Source organism: Nicotiana tabacum, chromosome 13, assembly GCF_000715075.1.
Source record: "Nicotiana tabacum cultivar K326 chromosome 13, ASM71507v2, whole genome shotgun sequence".
In the NCBI taxonomy this organism is placed as follows: Eukaryota; Viridiplantae; Streptophyta; class Magnoliopsida; order Solanales; family Solanaceae; genus Nicotiana; species Nicotiana tabacum.
In genome coordinates this window covers 54,577,017-54,591,663 of record NC_134092.1, presented here as the reverse complement: position 1 = coordinate 54,591,663, position 14,647 = coordinate 54,577,017, and the positions used below count along the sequence as shown (strand labels likewise).

The 14,647-nt window shown below is 35.4% G+C and overlaps 1 protein-coding gene and 1 pseudogene across 1 annotated transcript; both read right to left on the bottom strand.

The window, feature by feature from the left end:
- Positions 1-521: 521 nt before the first annotated feature.
- Positions 522-11,078, bottom strand: LOC107785769 (protein arginine N-methyltransferase PRMT10). The gene is made up of 8 exons (XM_016607142.2): positions 10,808-11,078; positions 8,034-8,226; positions 7,678-7,783; positions 3,464-3,653; positions 2,312-2,497; positions 2,143-2,226; positions 1,317-1,517; positions 522-997 (listed from the first exon to the last, which is right to left on the bottom strand). The coding sequence occupies exons 1-7, from the start codon at positions 10,979-10,981 to the stop codon at positions 1,341-1,343; spliced, it is 1,110 nt and encodes a 369-aa protein (XP_016462628.1). The 5' UTR covers positions 10,982-11,078; the 3' UTR covers positions 522-997; positions 1,317-1,340.
- LOC142168580 (small nucleolar RNA snoR109) lies at positions 9,798-9,892 on the bottom strand (annotated as a pseudogene).
- Positions 11,079-14,647: the final 3,569 nt, after the last annotated feature.

The window sequence follows — 14,647 nt, the reverse complement described above, 5'->3', positions numbered from 1 at the left end:
AAAAACAAAGAAAAAGAAGGAGAAGGACCTTTGGTGAAGCCTAGGCATAGAAAGGAGGGGGCAGCCTGGTCTTATAATCCTCAAAATGGACATATTTTGTCCTTTTTCATAAGGGAAGCATTTTGATCATTAAGTCTTTAAAAGGGGCTCTCTGTGTCATTTTTTCTATTAACATTCATTAGTAGGAAATCAAATTATTGTCGCTAGTTGGAGCTTAAACTCGAATAAAATCACCGGGTGGAGAAGCAAAGGAGGGGGTTTAGCTACTTCGTAACAAGAATGATACAACTGAAATTTAAAAGGCCATTTAGGCCAAAACAGGTCATTATTTTGGATAGAGCTAAATCTGTTACTTATTTGCTTACCCTGCATGGTCAAGAGAGGGAAATGGTGAATGGCCAAGAGAATCGACTTCAATGTAACTAAAGAGATCCATAGGATTCCTTCGCCCAAACCAAAACTACTAGAGCTGAAACGGTTAAGATAGCAAATGGAAATGGAAATTTATCTCATCTCCAGTCTTTGACTTCATAAGAGTGATATTTTAAATTGAAGTGGCTAGAAAAGATAGCACTAACACCTTCACAAGAGTACATTGATGAGAATACATAGCAGTAATTCCGGCTTTAGATACAATATTTCCCGCACAAACTGTGGGGGACGAGTGATTTCTGCATACTTAACAAAGCGCTCGAAAACCCCTAAACTCCCAGGAAAACCTCCTTGTCTCCAGGCCCGAACCAAAAATGAACAACGATGCAAAAGAATTTAAGAGGCAAATTTGTTGGAGGAGGGTACAAGAGTTTAGGGCAAGACAAGTTGAGAAATCAACAAAGGTAAAGGAAGCTCTAAAATCTTGGAACTTGCCAAATACTCTCATTTTCATGCTCTATATCAGAGTACAACAGCATAAGTTAGCTGCAGAAATGGCTGAATTTCTTTCTCAGGGACTCTTGGATGCCACTTGCGTTCCTCCCATTGGCCTTTAGACATGACACTGCACATTGAAATCTAGTTACTCCAAATGGTGATAAAAGTAGGATACGTAGTGCGAAAGTAGGAAACAAGATAAAAGTGAAATATAAATCAGGAGGAGAGTACAAAGCTGTAAAGACAGATGTTTTTAAAAAAGCAGCATATAGAGACAAACGCTACGTATAAGCCCAGAAGGAGAAATTGCCAAGCATTGAAGAAGTTGGCAAAAATTGCAGTAAAGAGAGGACAATCTACAATATCAGATGAAAGGTGCCAGTTCAATCATAACACCGAGGCGGTTTTAACACTGAATGTTCAAGAGTGTAATATATATACTGTACCTCTGAAAAAGTATGCCGTGTTCCTCATTCTATGTGAAACTTTTTGCTGAATGATGGAAGTGACTTCCCAGAAGATTGTCTAAGCTCACAGCCAAACTCAACTTCCAACAACCGATGGTTTTCTTTAGAGCGATACATTGAGAAATTAATTGTCATTTCATCCCCTTGGCTAACACGTATGGATGGATGTAACAAGAACACCTGTCAATACAAAGATCAGGCACATGAAAACCAGGAAAACATTTAGAGAGAATTTTGGAAGCAATAAAGTAAACTATGGCTTTAGACAAGCTCCGAGAACTCGGCCAAGTTAATACAAATATTTAGGTAGATTAACTTACAGAGAGGAATGGATACACAGTATTCATATATCCAACCCAAACTAATTGCTGGGTGTGAGGCATAGTCATGTATGTATGTAACTAGTGTCCGACACATCCGATGAAAAATTTGAGATGCATATTAATAAATTGCTGAACTTCATCATTCTTAAGTTACAAATGGGATAGACAATTTAACTTCAGACAAAAGATGAAGCAATGGCTGCCAACTTCATCACATAGAAAAGCAAGAATATGGATGGGAATCACTGTACCAGTCATTATTTATATGCATTGAAGAGCGATCATAATCATCAAACATGAGAAAACAGCATTTCCTTATTCATTACATACAGCAACATTATACAAGTGAAGTAGCCTAGTAATGTTTCAATGGAGGAAAAGACTATTGTTTCCTTATTGGTTTAAGATCATATGCTACTGAATATCCATTAAACTAAACCATTCAAATTGCAGAGAGAGATCATACAGTAGAATACACATACCTGCTGCCCCCAGTGTGTTCCGAAGTCTTCACTAGGAGCTGTCGTCAACTCAATCTCATGTTTAGCTGGACTTTCCTTACGTCCCTGAGGTAACAAACCAAAGTGAGATTAAAATAATACTAATTTGTACTCACTATAACACAGAAAAGACACAGTAAGGACAACTTACTCGAAAATGGACATCAAACCATCCTCCAAACCCACAGAATCGTGAGTTTTCTGCAGTAATGGATGATGAGATGTTTGCCTGAAGACTGAGTATGTCATTCACACTTGATGTTAAACAATCAATCTCCATTATGACAGCAGGTTTTCCAATTACTTGATTTGGATGAAGGTTGTTCCACAATGACGTCTACACAAAACATTAGTATGGTCTTTGAGAAGTTCAAGGAGCCAAAAAACGAGAAATCCATCAATAGAAAAAGACGGAGAGGTGAAATGATGTAATAACTTCTCATGATACATTAAAAACTAGCAAGAAGGCTATTGAAGCCAATCAAATTTTTGACAAAAAATGTTGACTTCTTCCATGTCAGTGACCAATCCGTAAAGATAAACCACCATTTTTAGCTTGGCATTCACATAGAAGAAGCTGTATCTCGAGTCATCTCCATTCGCCTCAATCTGTTCAAGGTCCCTAATGAATTCCCATGTTTGAATATACTCATCCAATACACTTTCCCACAACGTAACAAAGGTGTGTATTTGAATTTCACTAAGAAGCTACATTAAAAAAGGTGTAGCCTAGTGGTCATTGAAGTGGGTGGAGAACCATGAGGTCTCAGGTTCAAACCCCAGCGGAAACAAAATACACTAGGTTATTTCTTCTCATCTATCCAAGCCTTGGTGGATCTAGTTACCTGGTACTAGTTGCTGTAGGGGAGGTGGCAGGTATCCCGTGGAATTAGTCGAGGTGCGCCCAAGCTGACCCGAACACCACGGTTATCCAAAACAAACAAAGGAAAGTTGAGTATGGAAAAGATAATCAACAGAAACTAATGTACCAATTGTTCTTCTCTTTTAAGGTTTCTAGTTACTACTGCACAGCTACACCTGTAAAAGCAGTCAAACAAACCTCAAGAATGTGGAAAACATATGCATGCCTAAACTGATAAACACAATAAAACAAGTAGGCTGGCATAACAGTAGCTTATATATTGAACTGGATGTTTTTCCAATGAAAGGAAAAACAAGCTGAGTTTAGTTTTATTTCAGAAGTAAAGCAAACACCACAAGAAAGATAATATATAAACCATAATTGGTATATGGTATAATCGACCTAACAGTTTCTATTTTTCGAAAAGGAAATAACACCAACCTCTAGATAGTATTTTCTCTGTTCCTCTGTAAAAGGCTTAGACAGACTGCTCATATCCACACCATAAAAAGTTTGAGTCTCATTGACAAAATGGTACCAATCATCCATGGCTCTATCATAATCAATCTTCTTTTGATCCACTAATCCAGAGTGGATAGGTGCAACCCATATTCGAGCATGGCTTGGGTACCTGGAAAAGCAAAGCTTCTTAAAACAAAGGACCGACATGCAGAAAGAATTCATGCTTAGATATAAACTATTAAAATAGCAGCAACCCACATTTGGGCATGGCTTGTATTACCTGAAAAGCAAAGCTTCTTGAAGCAAAGAACCCACATGCAGAAAGAACTCATGCTTAATATAAACTACTAAAACAGCAGCAGCAGATATAACAATTTAAAAATTCTAAAAGAAAAAATGTCATTTTGTGAATTACTCTACAAGCATTTTTTTAAGGGAAAAGGGTTAAATTTTCCCCTCTACTATGTGAAAAGGAACAATTTTGCCCTCCATTATACTTTTGGTCCAAAAATACTCCCGACATTACCCAAGTGGTTTAAATATACCCCTCCTCAATCCCAGATAAACACTCAATCCCACAATGACACTGACATTTTTTTGTGAGGTGGACACCACATGGTATGCCGCCTCACCGCCCCAACTCATTTTACCGACTCTCCTCCACTTCTTATTCCATCAGCACCTCCTCCCCCTTCACTACCACTGCCACCATGATCACCATCATTTTCACAAGCTTGTGTTGCTATGTTGTATTGAGCCTTCTTTAGTTACTTTTCGAATGCTAATGGTACTCTGGATTAGCATTTGCAATTTCTCATATCTTCTTACTTCAAATATTTATGCAGTCATCATTAGTTCCTCAGTGAGTTGATAACTGCTTGTTTCTCAAGATAATTCTTATGTTCAAGTATTGCTTGGAAAATACTCAATCAAAAATGGTAGGATGATGATAAATGCATAATTCCACTTTGATCCTTTTTGAGTTATTTAAATGCCTCCTGGGTATAATCTCTTCTCAAGTTAATCTTTTTTTATGATGATAATCCTTTTTTATGATGATAATCTAAAACGATATCAATAAATCTTGAGAGTACTAGAAAAGCATATAGTAATTCCATTTAAACCATCCAAGTGTAAAATGAGCTTGTGAGCAAAATTCACCCATTAAAATTGATTTTAGGTAAGGATATTTAATACACCCCTCTATTTCATTTTACAACATCATCACTATTTGGGAAACCAAACTATGTTCATTGATTGCAATTTTATAATTAATATTTTAATAACATAAAATTGTGACTTACTACTCTTTTATAATGTTTTTAAATATGTAATTTTATTTTGAAATTTTTTTAAAACTTGTTGCACAAGTTAAGATTGAAACTTAGATGAATTGATGCTTGGACTCCAAACCTTTTCATTTTTTTGAAGCGGTTGTTTTCCTTTTTCTTTTTTTGATGACCAAGAAATCCCTAGACTAGTAGCTCATGGTTCGAAACTCGGTGTGTAATGGGCCAACTCCTCTACCTTTCTCCACTTCAATACTAGGTTTTTTATGCGGCCGAGTTTGAAATAGTGACATGCGTCTCACAAACAGATTACGTGTTGCGTTCTTACCATTAGACCCAAGTCCCAAGGGGTTTTCGAAATGGCTTCATTAGGGATAAATAAAATTTGATGGTTGAAGGTTTTTGTAAGAGGTTAATTTGATGGAAAAAAGATCGGAGTTTAGTATACATTTTAATTAAGTATTAGATAATTTAAAATATGAAAAAATCATGAAGAGATATTATCTACTGTAGTTTCATGAAAAAATCTATTAAAAAAAAAAGGCATCCCGGTGCACTAAGCTCCCGCTATGCGGAGGTCCGGGGAAGGGCCGGACCACAAGGGTCTATCGTACGCACCCTTACCCTGTATTTCTGCAAAAAATCTAAGAATGTCGAAATTAATATAGGTAAAACAAAAGGAATACCGCATAAGAAAATGAAAAAAGGTATTCACTAGCCCTCAGGGGATACTCAACGATATCACCTCACCTCACCGCATTGACGTGTCACATTCACGTGGAGGTGCCATGGTGTATGTTATTTGCAGATAACATAGTTTTGATTGACGAGACACGAGGTAGTGTAAATGAGAGGCTGGAGGTTTGGCGTTAGACCCTTGAGTTTAAAGGTTTCAAGTTGAGCACGACCAAGACATAATACTTGGAGTGTAAGTTCAGCAATGTAACCTAGGTAGCGGACATGGATGTGAGACTGGAGGCTCAAGTCATCCCCAAGAGAGATAATTTCAAGTACCTTGGGTTTATAATAAAGGGAAATGGGGAGATTGATGAAGATGTCGCATATCGTATAGGAGCAGGGTGGATGAAATGGAGGCTTGCTTCCGGAGTCTTGTGTGATAAGAATGTGCTACTAAAACTGAAAGGTATATTCTACAAAGTGGTGGGTAGACGGACATTATTGTATGGGGCGAAGTGTTGGCCAGTCAAGAACTCTCATGTTCAGAAAATGAAAGTAGCTGAAATGACGATGTTGAGATGGATATGCAGGCATACCAGGTTAGATAAGATTAGGAATGAAATTATTTGAGAAAAGGTAGGAGTAGCCCCCGTGGAGGATAAGATGCTGAAGGCGCGGCTGAGATGGTTTGGGCATGTTAACAGGAGAAGCACAGATGCCCCAGTTAGGAGCTGTGAGAGGTTGACCTTGGTGGGTATGAGGGGTAGAGTTAGGCCAAAAAAGTATTGGGGAGAGGTGATTAGGCAGAATATGGTAGGCACCCGCGCGTGTCTGTTTTCTTTCTCAGATCGGTAGCAGTGGTATTAGCATGGTATCTCTTTATTCTTCGATTGATGGTACTATTTAGTGTTTGATTGTATTCTTTCGTTTTAGTTTTCTTAATACCTTGTTGTTACCACCTGTTGCCACTGATTCTTTTCACCTTGTCTTTAGCTGAAGGTCTATCGGAACCAGCTTTTATGCCCTCCAGGGTAGGGGTAAGGTCTGCGTACACATTACTCTCCCCAGATCCCATTTGTGGGAACTCACTAGATTGTTGTTGTTGTATAATCAAAGAAAGCTTTTATTTCATGTGAACTTTTCATTACTCAAAATTATGGATAGCAGCAGGTAAATTTAAGGTAGGATTGGAATATGGAACCCCCTCCCTAACCCCCCCCCCCAATTTTAGCTAGCCCTAACCACATTGGTGCATAGTTGAGCATGTCCACATTAATATGCTCTTTAAATCAAATCAAATCAAATGCTAAGTATATATCATAAAAAGTAATCTATTCTAATACAATATCATATAAAAGTGGGATCTACAGTAAGCACCCAAGGGTGTGGCTTAGTGGCCAATGAAGTGGGAGGAGAAACATGAGGTCTCAGGTTCAAATCCCAGTGGAAGCAAAAAACACTAAGTAATTTCTTCCAATCTGCCTAATCATCGGTGGGAAAAGTTAACCGATACTTGTGCTAGTGGGAGATATAGGTATCTGGTGCAATTAGTCGAGATGCGCTCGAGGTGGCCCAGACACCATTATCAACAGAAAAGGAAAAAACAAAGTGGGATGTAAAGTATCCACATAAACACGTCAAGAAAAATAATTATTCTAGAAGATAGGGAAGTAAATGTGAAGGATGCAGAAGTCCAGAATCGTAGTTTTGATGAAATGAATCACTAATTTAATCGTGGAAAAGCTATTAATATCACAACACTTGGGTAAGCATGTAAATATGAAGGTTTGAACAAAATATACGTATATACAATCAAACCTCTCTAAAACAGCCTCGTTTGTTCCAATAGTTTTCGACTATTCCGGCGAAGTGCTATTATAGAGAAAATATATTATAATATAACATAAAAAATTAGTTCCAAGGAAAACTTGACCGTTATAGTGAAGTGTTATTATAGAGGTTGTTTTAAAGAAGTCTGACGGTAGTTTATCTACATAAAAGGATGGGGCTGGTAAATGTAACTTGAACCCACTACAGTATCTCTGAAAAGCTGGTCAGATGAGTCAACCAGATAAGAAGTGCATACACACTCAAAGTATACCAAAGTATCAGTACATTTAAAACTGGTGAGATACAGAGGTTATTAGACAAGCAAAAACTATGAAAAGCTAAAGTTTGAGAGATGAAAGTAAAACATATATTGGTAATACAGGCAATAAATCTTACATGACTCCATTTGGGTTAAGCCAGCGTTCACGAGCACAGATAACTGAGTCAAACATTGATTCACGTAGAAGGAAGTATCCCATCCATTCTGAAATGATTACATCAACTGCACACCACCGATTTACACAATCAGAATCAGAGACGGTGGTTATTAAGAGATGATGAAGGGTTATTCATATTTCATTAGATGGTCAGAGGTGACGTGAAAGCTAAGCAATGGGAATAATAGAGTCGAGACCAATATATATACATACATACATATATATATACATAGATGGTCAGAGGTGAAGTGAAAGCTAAGCAATAGAGTCGAGACCTATATATATTGCAAGGATAAAAGAAAATAAAAGACTAACCCTTCTCGGGCAGAGTAATATCTTCCATTGACCCCTCAATCACTTCAACAACATGCTCAAGGCCATTTGTTTTAACAAGTTGACGTGCATGTTCTGCCATCTTGGTGGCTTCGACTGCATAGACCTTCCTTGCACCTGCTTGTGCTGACCATATTGCCAATATGCCACTCCCTGTCCCTACATCCAGAACAGCCTACAAAAATTTCCATCTAAATTAATCCCAATATACAACTGAACATCTTAGTGAAGATATTACTAGCAGCAATCCAGCCAGAGCAACCATTCAATTAAGAGTTCAAGAAGAGCAATTTATGTGAAGCTTATAATTTAAATGTTTGTCTAATCAGAAGTACAGCTTTTTTGTCTGAGTACTCGATCAACTTAGTACCTCATCCATGGCTCAAGATGGGCGTGCATATAAAAGAAAAAGCAACCAACGACTTTCTTAAGTTCATGTGCATATAAAAATCGTCTCAAAATGTTTTCCCAACAAGTATTAGTAAGTACATGGAAGGAACAACTTCTTCGGTTACTTGACATAAGATGGTTCAGTCAAATATCATATGAACAGGAAAAAGTTGAATTTCATAAATCACAACCTATTTTTATTAGGATATTATCACATCATAACTCTACATTCTATGCATCCCATATCACTATAACAACAAACCCAGTACAATCTCACAAAGTGGGGTCTAGGGAGGGTAGAATGTACGCAGACCTTAGCCCTACCTTCCGAAGGTACAGATGTTGTTTCCGATAGATCCCAGAGAAAAAAACTAAAAAGAAGCAGAAACAGCAAGTAGTAACCATAGCAAGCAAAGGTGATATAATAATCGAAGCGAAAGAAACGACATAAAGTAGAAGAAATATGCGGATACAAAGAAATGAAAATACAAGACTAATACTAATGAAACCGGCATGAAAAGGAGACATGCCTGCTTAACCACTACCCTTCTATCCTAATTCTCAACCTTCATGCCCTCCTATCAAGGGTCATGTCCTCAGTAAGCTGAAGTAGCACCATGTCATGCCTAATCACCTCTGCCCAATACTTCTTAGGCCTACCTCTGTCTCTCTTCAGCCCCCCCTCCCCTATTGTCAACCTCTCACACCTCTTCACTGGGGCATCTATTCACCTCCTCTTCATATGCCCGTACTATCTCAACCTATCTTCCCTCATCTTGTCCTCCATGGGTGCCACTCCCAGCTTTTCCCAAATATCAACATTCCTTATCTTATCTAACCTGGTATGCCCACAAAATTGTGAGACAAAAAAGAGGCCTCACACAACTAGTGTCAGTTATATGAAGCACAAAATATAAATTTTCGCACTTTACTAATGTCTCAGTATTCACAGCTAAAAGCCGGTGAATGGACAAACTCTACCCGAGGCTTTCAGTATTTGCCTTATCCACCAGAGTAACCTCAGATAATCATCTGGAACCCCAGGAAGAGACAAGATTATCAACTAATGTTGTAAAACAATGAACCCAAAACCATCTTTCAACTAAAGCCAAGACCTATCCTAAACATAACTTGTCTGATAATATCATACAGTAAAGTTTCTTGGTTTACTATTGAATGAGTTAGTGCTATCATCACGTAAGATTAACCGACTATCTTCTCAAAAAACACCCAATGCAGATTTTTTGTAGAAGCAAACTACAGAAGTAAACCGCAAGGGACCAAGACAGTGAGGCTGGGAGGTGCAGAGATGATCCTACACCATTTCATTCTATTCCCCTTCACAGTGGATATGCAAAATGTAAGAAGTTGGGTAAGCAGATAGGCCAATAGATTTACAACCACCAACCACTTAACTTCTCCAGTCAAATATATTCATATAGCTATCGCCACCATGGCAGTCAAGATGAAGGGTACCCAATTTAACCCTCTTCTTGGTAGATGAAGGTGTAGCTTCAAATATCATATCACTAAAGAAGTTATTTTCTATGTGGCTCGGACTCTCCGAAATGTCACCGGGTGCGCGTCGGATTTGCAAATGTAGTGCATTTTTGGAGGATCCACACGGGTGCGGCAGCATTTTGGATAGTCCATGCAACACAGGTTATTTTCATCTTGTTTATCTTCTTAGGGTGTTTATCGTGTGTTTGGTGTGACGGAGAGTACTTCTCTGGAAAATATATTTTCCAAAGAGAAGTCTCATTTTCTGGTTTTTAGTTGCTGGAAAACATCTTCAAACCAAAATGGAAAAAGTGACTTCCCCCGCTTATGGATGGGAGTCATTTTTCTTTACAACATCTCAAATCTTCCTCCATATCACTTGCACCAACTACTCCTTAGATATTATTATCAATCTTTAATACTCAAAAATTTCATCAAAACACTATCAAATTTGGTGACATTATTATCAATTTTAGCATTTTGAGAATCAAGTTACTAACCAAACACTCAAAAATAAGTGAGTGGAAACCATTTTTCTCCGTACCAAGAAGTCTTTCACCAAAATAGTTGCTCAATAAACTAAGCACTTACCACCTCATATCATTAGGTGGCGTCTATTTCAAGTTTTGCACAAAAAAGAATGAGAAGCTTTTTGAGAGTTTGAGAAATTTCAAGAAAAAAGCTACTACCTGTTTTTGCAAAAACAGCATCAAACAAACAATTTTCCGAAAAACTCAAAAGGTTGAGTTTGCAAAGAAACTACATAGCAAGGTGTCATATTGGCTACCTTCGCAACTTGAAATAAGGATACCGGTCCATATACAGAAGTAGATCCGCATATAGATATAAACCATAGGATTATTTACCTTTCCGATAAAATGATGTTTGTTTTCGAAAATAGCGTTATAGTAAGCATCCATACGAACACGATCAGAAAGCATCTCTTTTTGGTGGTAAAGAAAGGCATAGGTGCAAAAATAGTTGGCATAATCGACGCCCTTGTCAACCTTGGGGGCGACGCCATTAGAAGAGCTACCCATGCGGCTACCACTTGGAACTTTACAGAGAAATTTTGGTTCGAATTTTAGGGCAGTAAAGAGTATGCCTGTGTCTAGCCCTCAACCTAAATGGACAAATGGTGCACTTTCTGGCCGTTGATTCTACGAGTTATTATGCTTTTTCTTTGGGATCTTTTCCCTCCATATACAAAACTAGTTCCATCGGGCTACCCGGGCCCAAATCTAAAGAAATATAATTTGTATTATATATTTTTACAGTATAATTAATACTACTCCATAATCTAGTGGCACGTTAGAAATGTCTTGTTTGCAAATCTTCGTACTTATTAAAGTTTTTTAGTCATATAATTTTATAATCCTTAAAGAAATAGTTATTTAGGAGGAAGGAAGTTTGATAGGAGAACTAGAAATATCAAATTAAAGAGATACAAGTGATTTGATATTCAAAATAACATAATTTAAAGTATTTAAAACAATTACAACTCGCGAAGATAATAAATTGGAAATCATTAGTATTTTTATGAGTTTGACAACATATAATTTCTTTAGTTATAGATATAAATAGATTTCTTTTGATATTTATTAAGTAGCAAGAGTTTTGCTAATTAAATGTGGTGATTTAAGCTTAATTTTAGAAGAAATTAAGGGGAAAAACTAAATTCATGAAATGAATCTCAAGAATTAATTAGTTCTTCATATATAGTTTATGCTTAAGACTATTAATTCTCAATTAACCAAATAAGAGATTTTAAAGATAATTTCATCTTGACTGATACCACTACCTTCTTTTTCAACATTGCCAATAATTTTTATTTTTTAATAATTACAATACATCATAGAAATTTTAAAAGTAACGGATAGATTGTGCATAACAGATTTCTATTCAATTCAGAAAAAATAATTAGGAAAAAAACTAATTACATGAGACCCATACTTAGTTTAAAAGGAATAAAATATAACCTCATACAATTACCAAAATTCAAACCCCTTTACAAAAAAAAAAAAAAAAAATTATTTAATACAAGTTTTAAGAAAGAAGAAAAAATCTTATGACTTGTTCATGCAAAGAAAAAAAAATTCTCATAATCGTGATATGTTTTCTCGTAAAGAATAACTATTTATATAAAAGATCTTGAGTAATTTTAAATATTTTTACCAACAATTTATTTTATTAAACTTGTAAGATGGTAGATTTTGACAATCTTCAAAAAAACATGAAGTAAGGTGCATCAAAAAGTTAGTGGTAGATGAGATAAATATTTTTAAAGGAAATAAAATAACTCATATAATAATTAAAATTTCAAACAAATATATTTCTAATATATAAAAGCAAAAGTTCACTTCACTTCTTTAACATTCTAACTTTTATTGTTGATGAAATTATGTATTTCAAATCAGATGCAGATTAAGAATTTAGAGTTTATGGGTTACGTTCTAAATTTTAATATTTTAAGTTATTTAGTTTTATACATACTCCATAAATTTTTAAAATAAATACAGAGTTTGAACCAAAGGTATTGGATTCGTCCGAACCCATAGCTAGCACTCCAGCTCACTAAAGAAGCAAAAATATTGGAGGTTTAAGGATAAAAGATATAGTAAGATCTAATAAATGCTCCATGTTATAAACAGTATTTTATTTATGGTGAATGTCTATCTTTAGAGAGATATTAGAGTTTGTTTCTTTGTGGCTAAGTCATTTTTTTCCTATATATAGAGGGGTTTTATTCCATTATAATTCATCCCAAATATATAAGAATTCTCTCTCTACTTTTCTCTGCAATTTTCTTCTTTTTCTTTTATTGTTTTATAACATGCTATCAGTACGAGACTCTAACCAATTGAGTAGATGGTAATTATTTTAATTTGTAGATATACTATTAATTAGTTATCTAATGTTTGAGAAATTAAACCACCCATGGAGAGAAGATATAGGAATTTGCGTGAGGTTCTTGCATGAATGTACTTATATTCCTACACTAGGCATCTGCTATGGTCACCAGACTTTAAGATATGTGCATGGTGCTCAACTTGTACATAATATTGAGCATAATGACTGTCAATTATTCCATGAACTTCCTTCAAGAATAAATTCTGGATTTATGGTAAGTATTTTATCTTATTTTTCTCTTCTAAATTCTTGAAATTCTATAATTTAATTTTAAATATGTGCAGAGACAATAAATTTTGATTATAACTCTAATAGAGTTTGTAAGAAATTATAACCACCCGAGGTAGTAAAAATTCTGTGTCTTGCCATGATCAACTTCATGTATTATGTCAAAATATTATGGCAATATGATTATTACATGGCAAAAGTAATGGAAGCAACATATCTTGCCTATAATGATTTTGACCATGATCATAATAGTATAACTTTCTCCTTGAAAGAGATATTCACCATATGGATGTTGATGAATAAGTAATAGTATAAAATTAATTGAGAGCCTTAGAAGAGTCAATTATACTATTTTGGAGAAATAAAATTGATTATCAATAAGGTATTATATCGCGGTAAGTATCAAATAAACTTATTAAGTTTCTAAAGTATTTACGAAAGTGTTTAGTTATATTGAGACTATAAATAAAGGAAATATTTAATATCTTCTATTACTACAACTTGCAACAGGGTAATATGTATGTGAAAGGTTACCCATTTTATTCTTCAATCTGTACTACACAAATAAAAGAATGTCACAATAAAGTAGAAGTTTATTGATATAAGAACCCATATCATAATAAACTTGGAGTTTATTGATAATTGCACATGTCATGGTGTAAACATGAAGTTTATCAATATTGATAATTTATCTAGTTGGCATAATTGGTTTAGCCATGTTAATTTAAGTATGATGTGCAAAAGTAAAAGAGAATTCACATGGGTAAGAATTAAAGAATTAGGAAGTTCTTTACGAATTATCTTATGTTGCTTGTTCTCATTAATTAATAGACCAACTAAAATTAGGATTGAATCCCATGAATACTGAAAATATCAAAGGTGAATATGGGCTCATTCACCTGCCATGCATACCACATAAGATGCATCTTTGAGATGGTTACATATGCGATTACGATTAGCCCGCAACCTGGTATTTGCGAGATAACTTGCTCAATGATTTAATTAGAGCATAATTTCCAAATTTTTTATTCAAGACAATTCATCTTGATAAGTTGGTTTACATCACAGTTGGTTTAGCAAAATGATTTATTGAGTGCCTCTACTTAATAGCTAAACTATTGCTTATGAGAACAAAGTTATCTATATTAGTTTGATATACGTTACATACGAAAGTATATTGCATTCTCCTCTCACAAGTAGTTCAGGGTCAGGAACCAAATAATTTCATCTTACTATTATTGATGTGCGATGTATATTCTGATTAACACCATAACGTACAAAGGTGGGTTCTCAAAGTTGAGGAAGCAAATTAGCTTTTCTAACATGAGAGGGAGACAGGATAAACAGTTGATAAAAAGTTACATGGAATGAATTGTCATTTGTACTTTTAGATCCTCGAATAAGATAATATGAAATTGAAGTTCATAAAAAGATAATTCATCTGCAATATATTGCAAAGCATACCAAACGCATTTATTGACCTAATAAAAGTAACTATATTCTCACTACAAATGCTCCTATTAGAATAAGTCCTAAAAGGACAAAGTTTATGGTACGCTTAAAGCGTA

Bases quoted from the DNA above. Each gene is read 5' to 3' on its own strand.
- LOC107785769 (XM_016607142.2), bottom strand. From the start codon at position 10,981: ATGGGTAGCTCTTCTAATGGCGTCGCCCCCAAGGTTGACAAGGGCGTC. The intron at 8,227-10,807 runs GTAAATAATCCT...AAATTTTTGTAG, and splicing joins AACATCATTTTATCGGAAAG to GCTGTTCTGGATGTAGGGAC. The intron at 7,784-8,033 runs GTTAGTCTTTTA...GGTGGTGTGCAG, and splicing joins TATTACTCTGCCCGAGAAGG to TTGATGTAATCATTTCAGAA.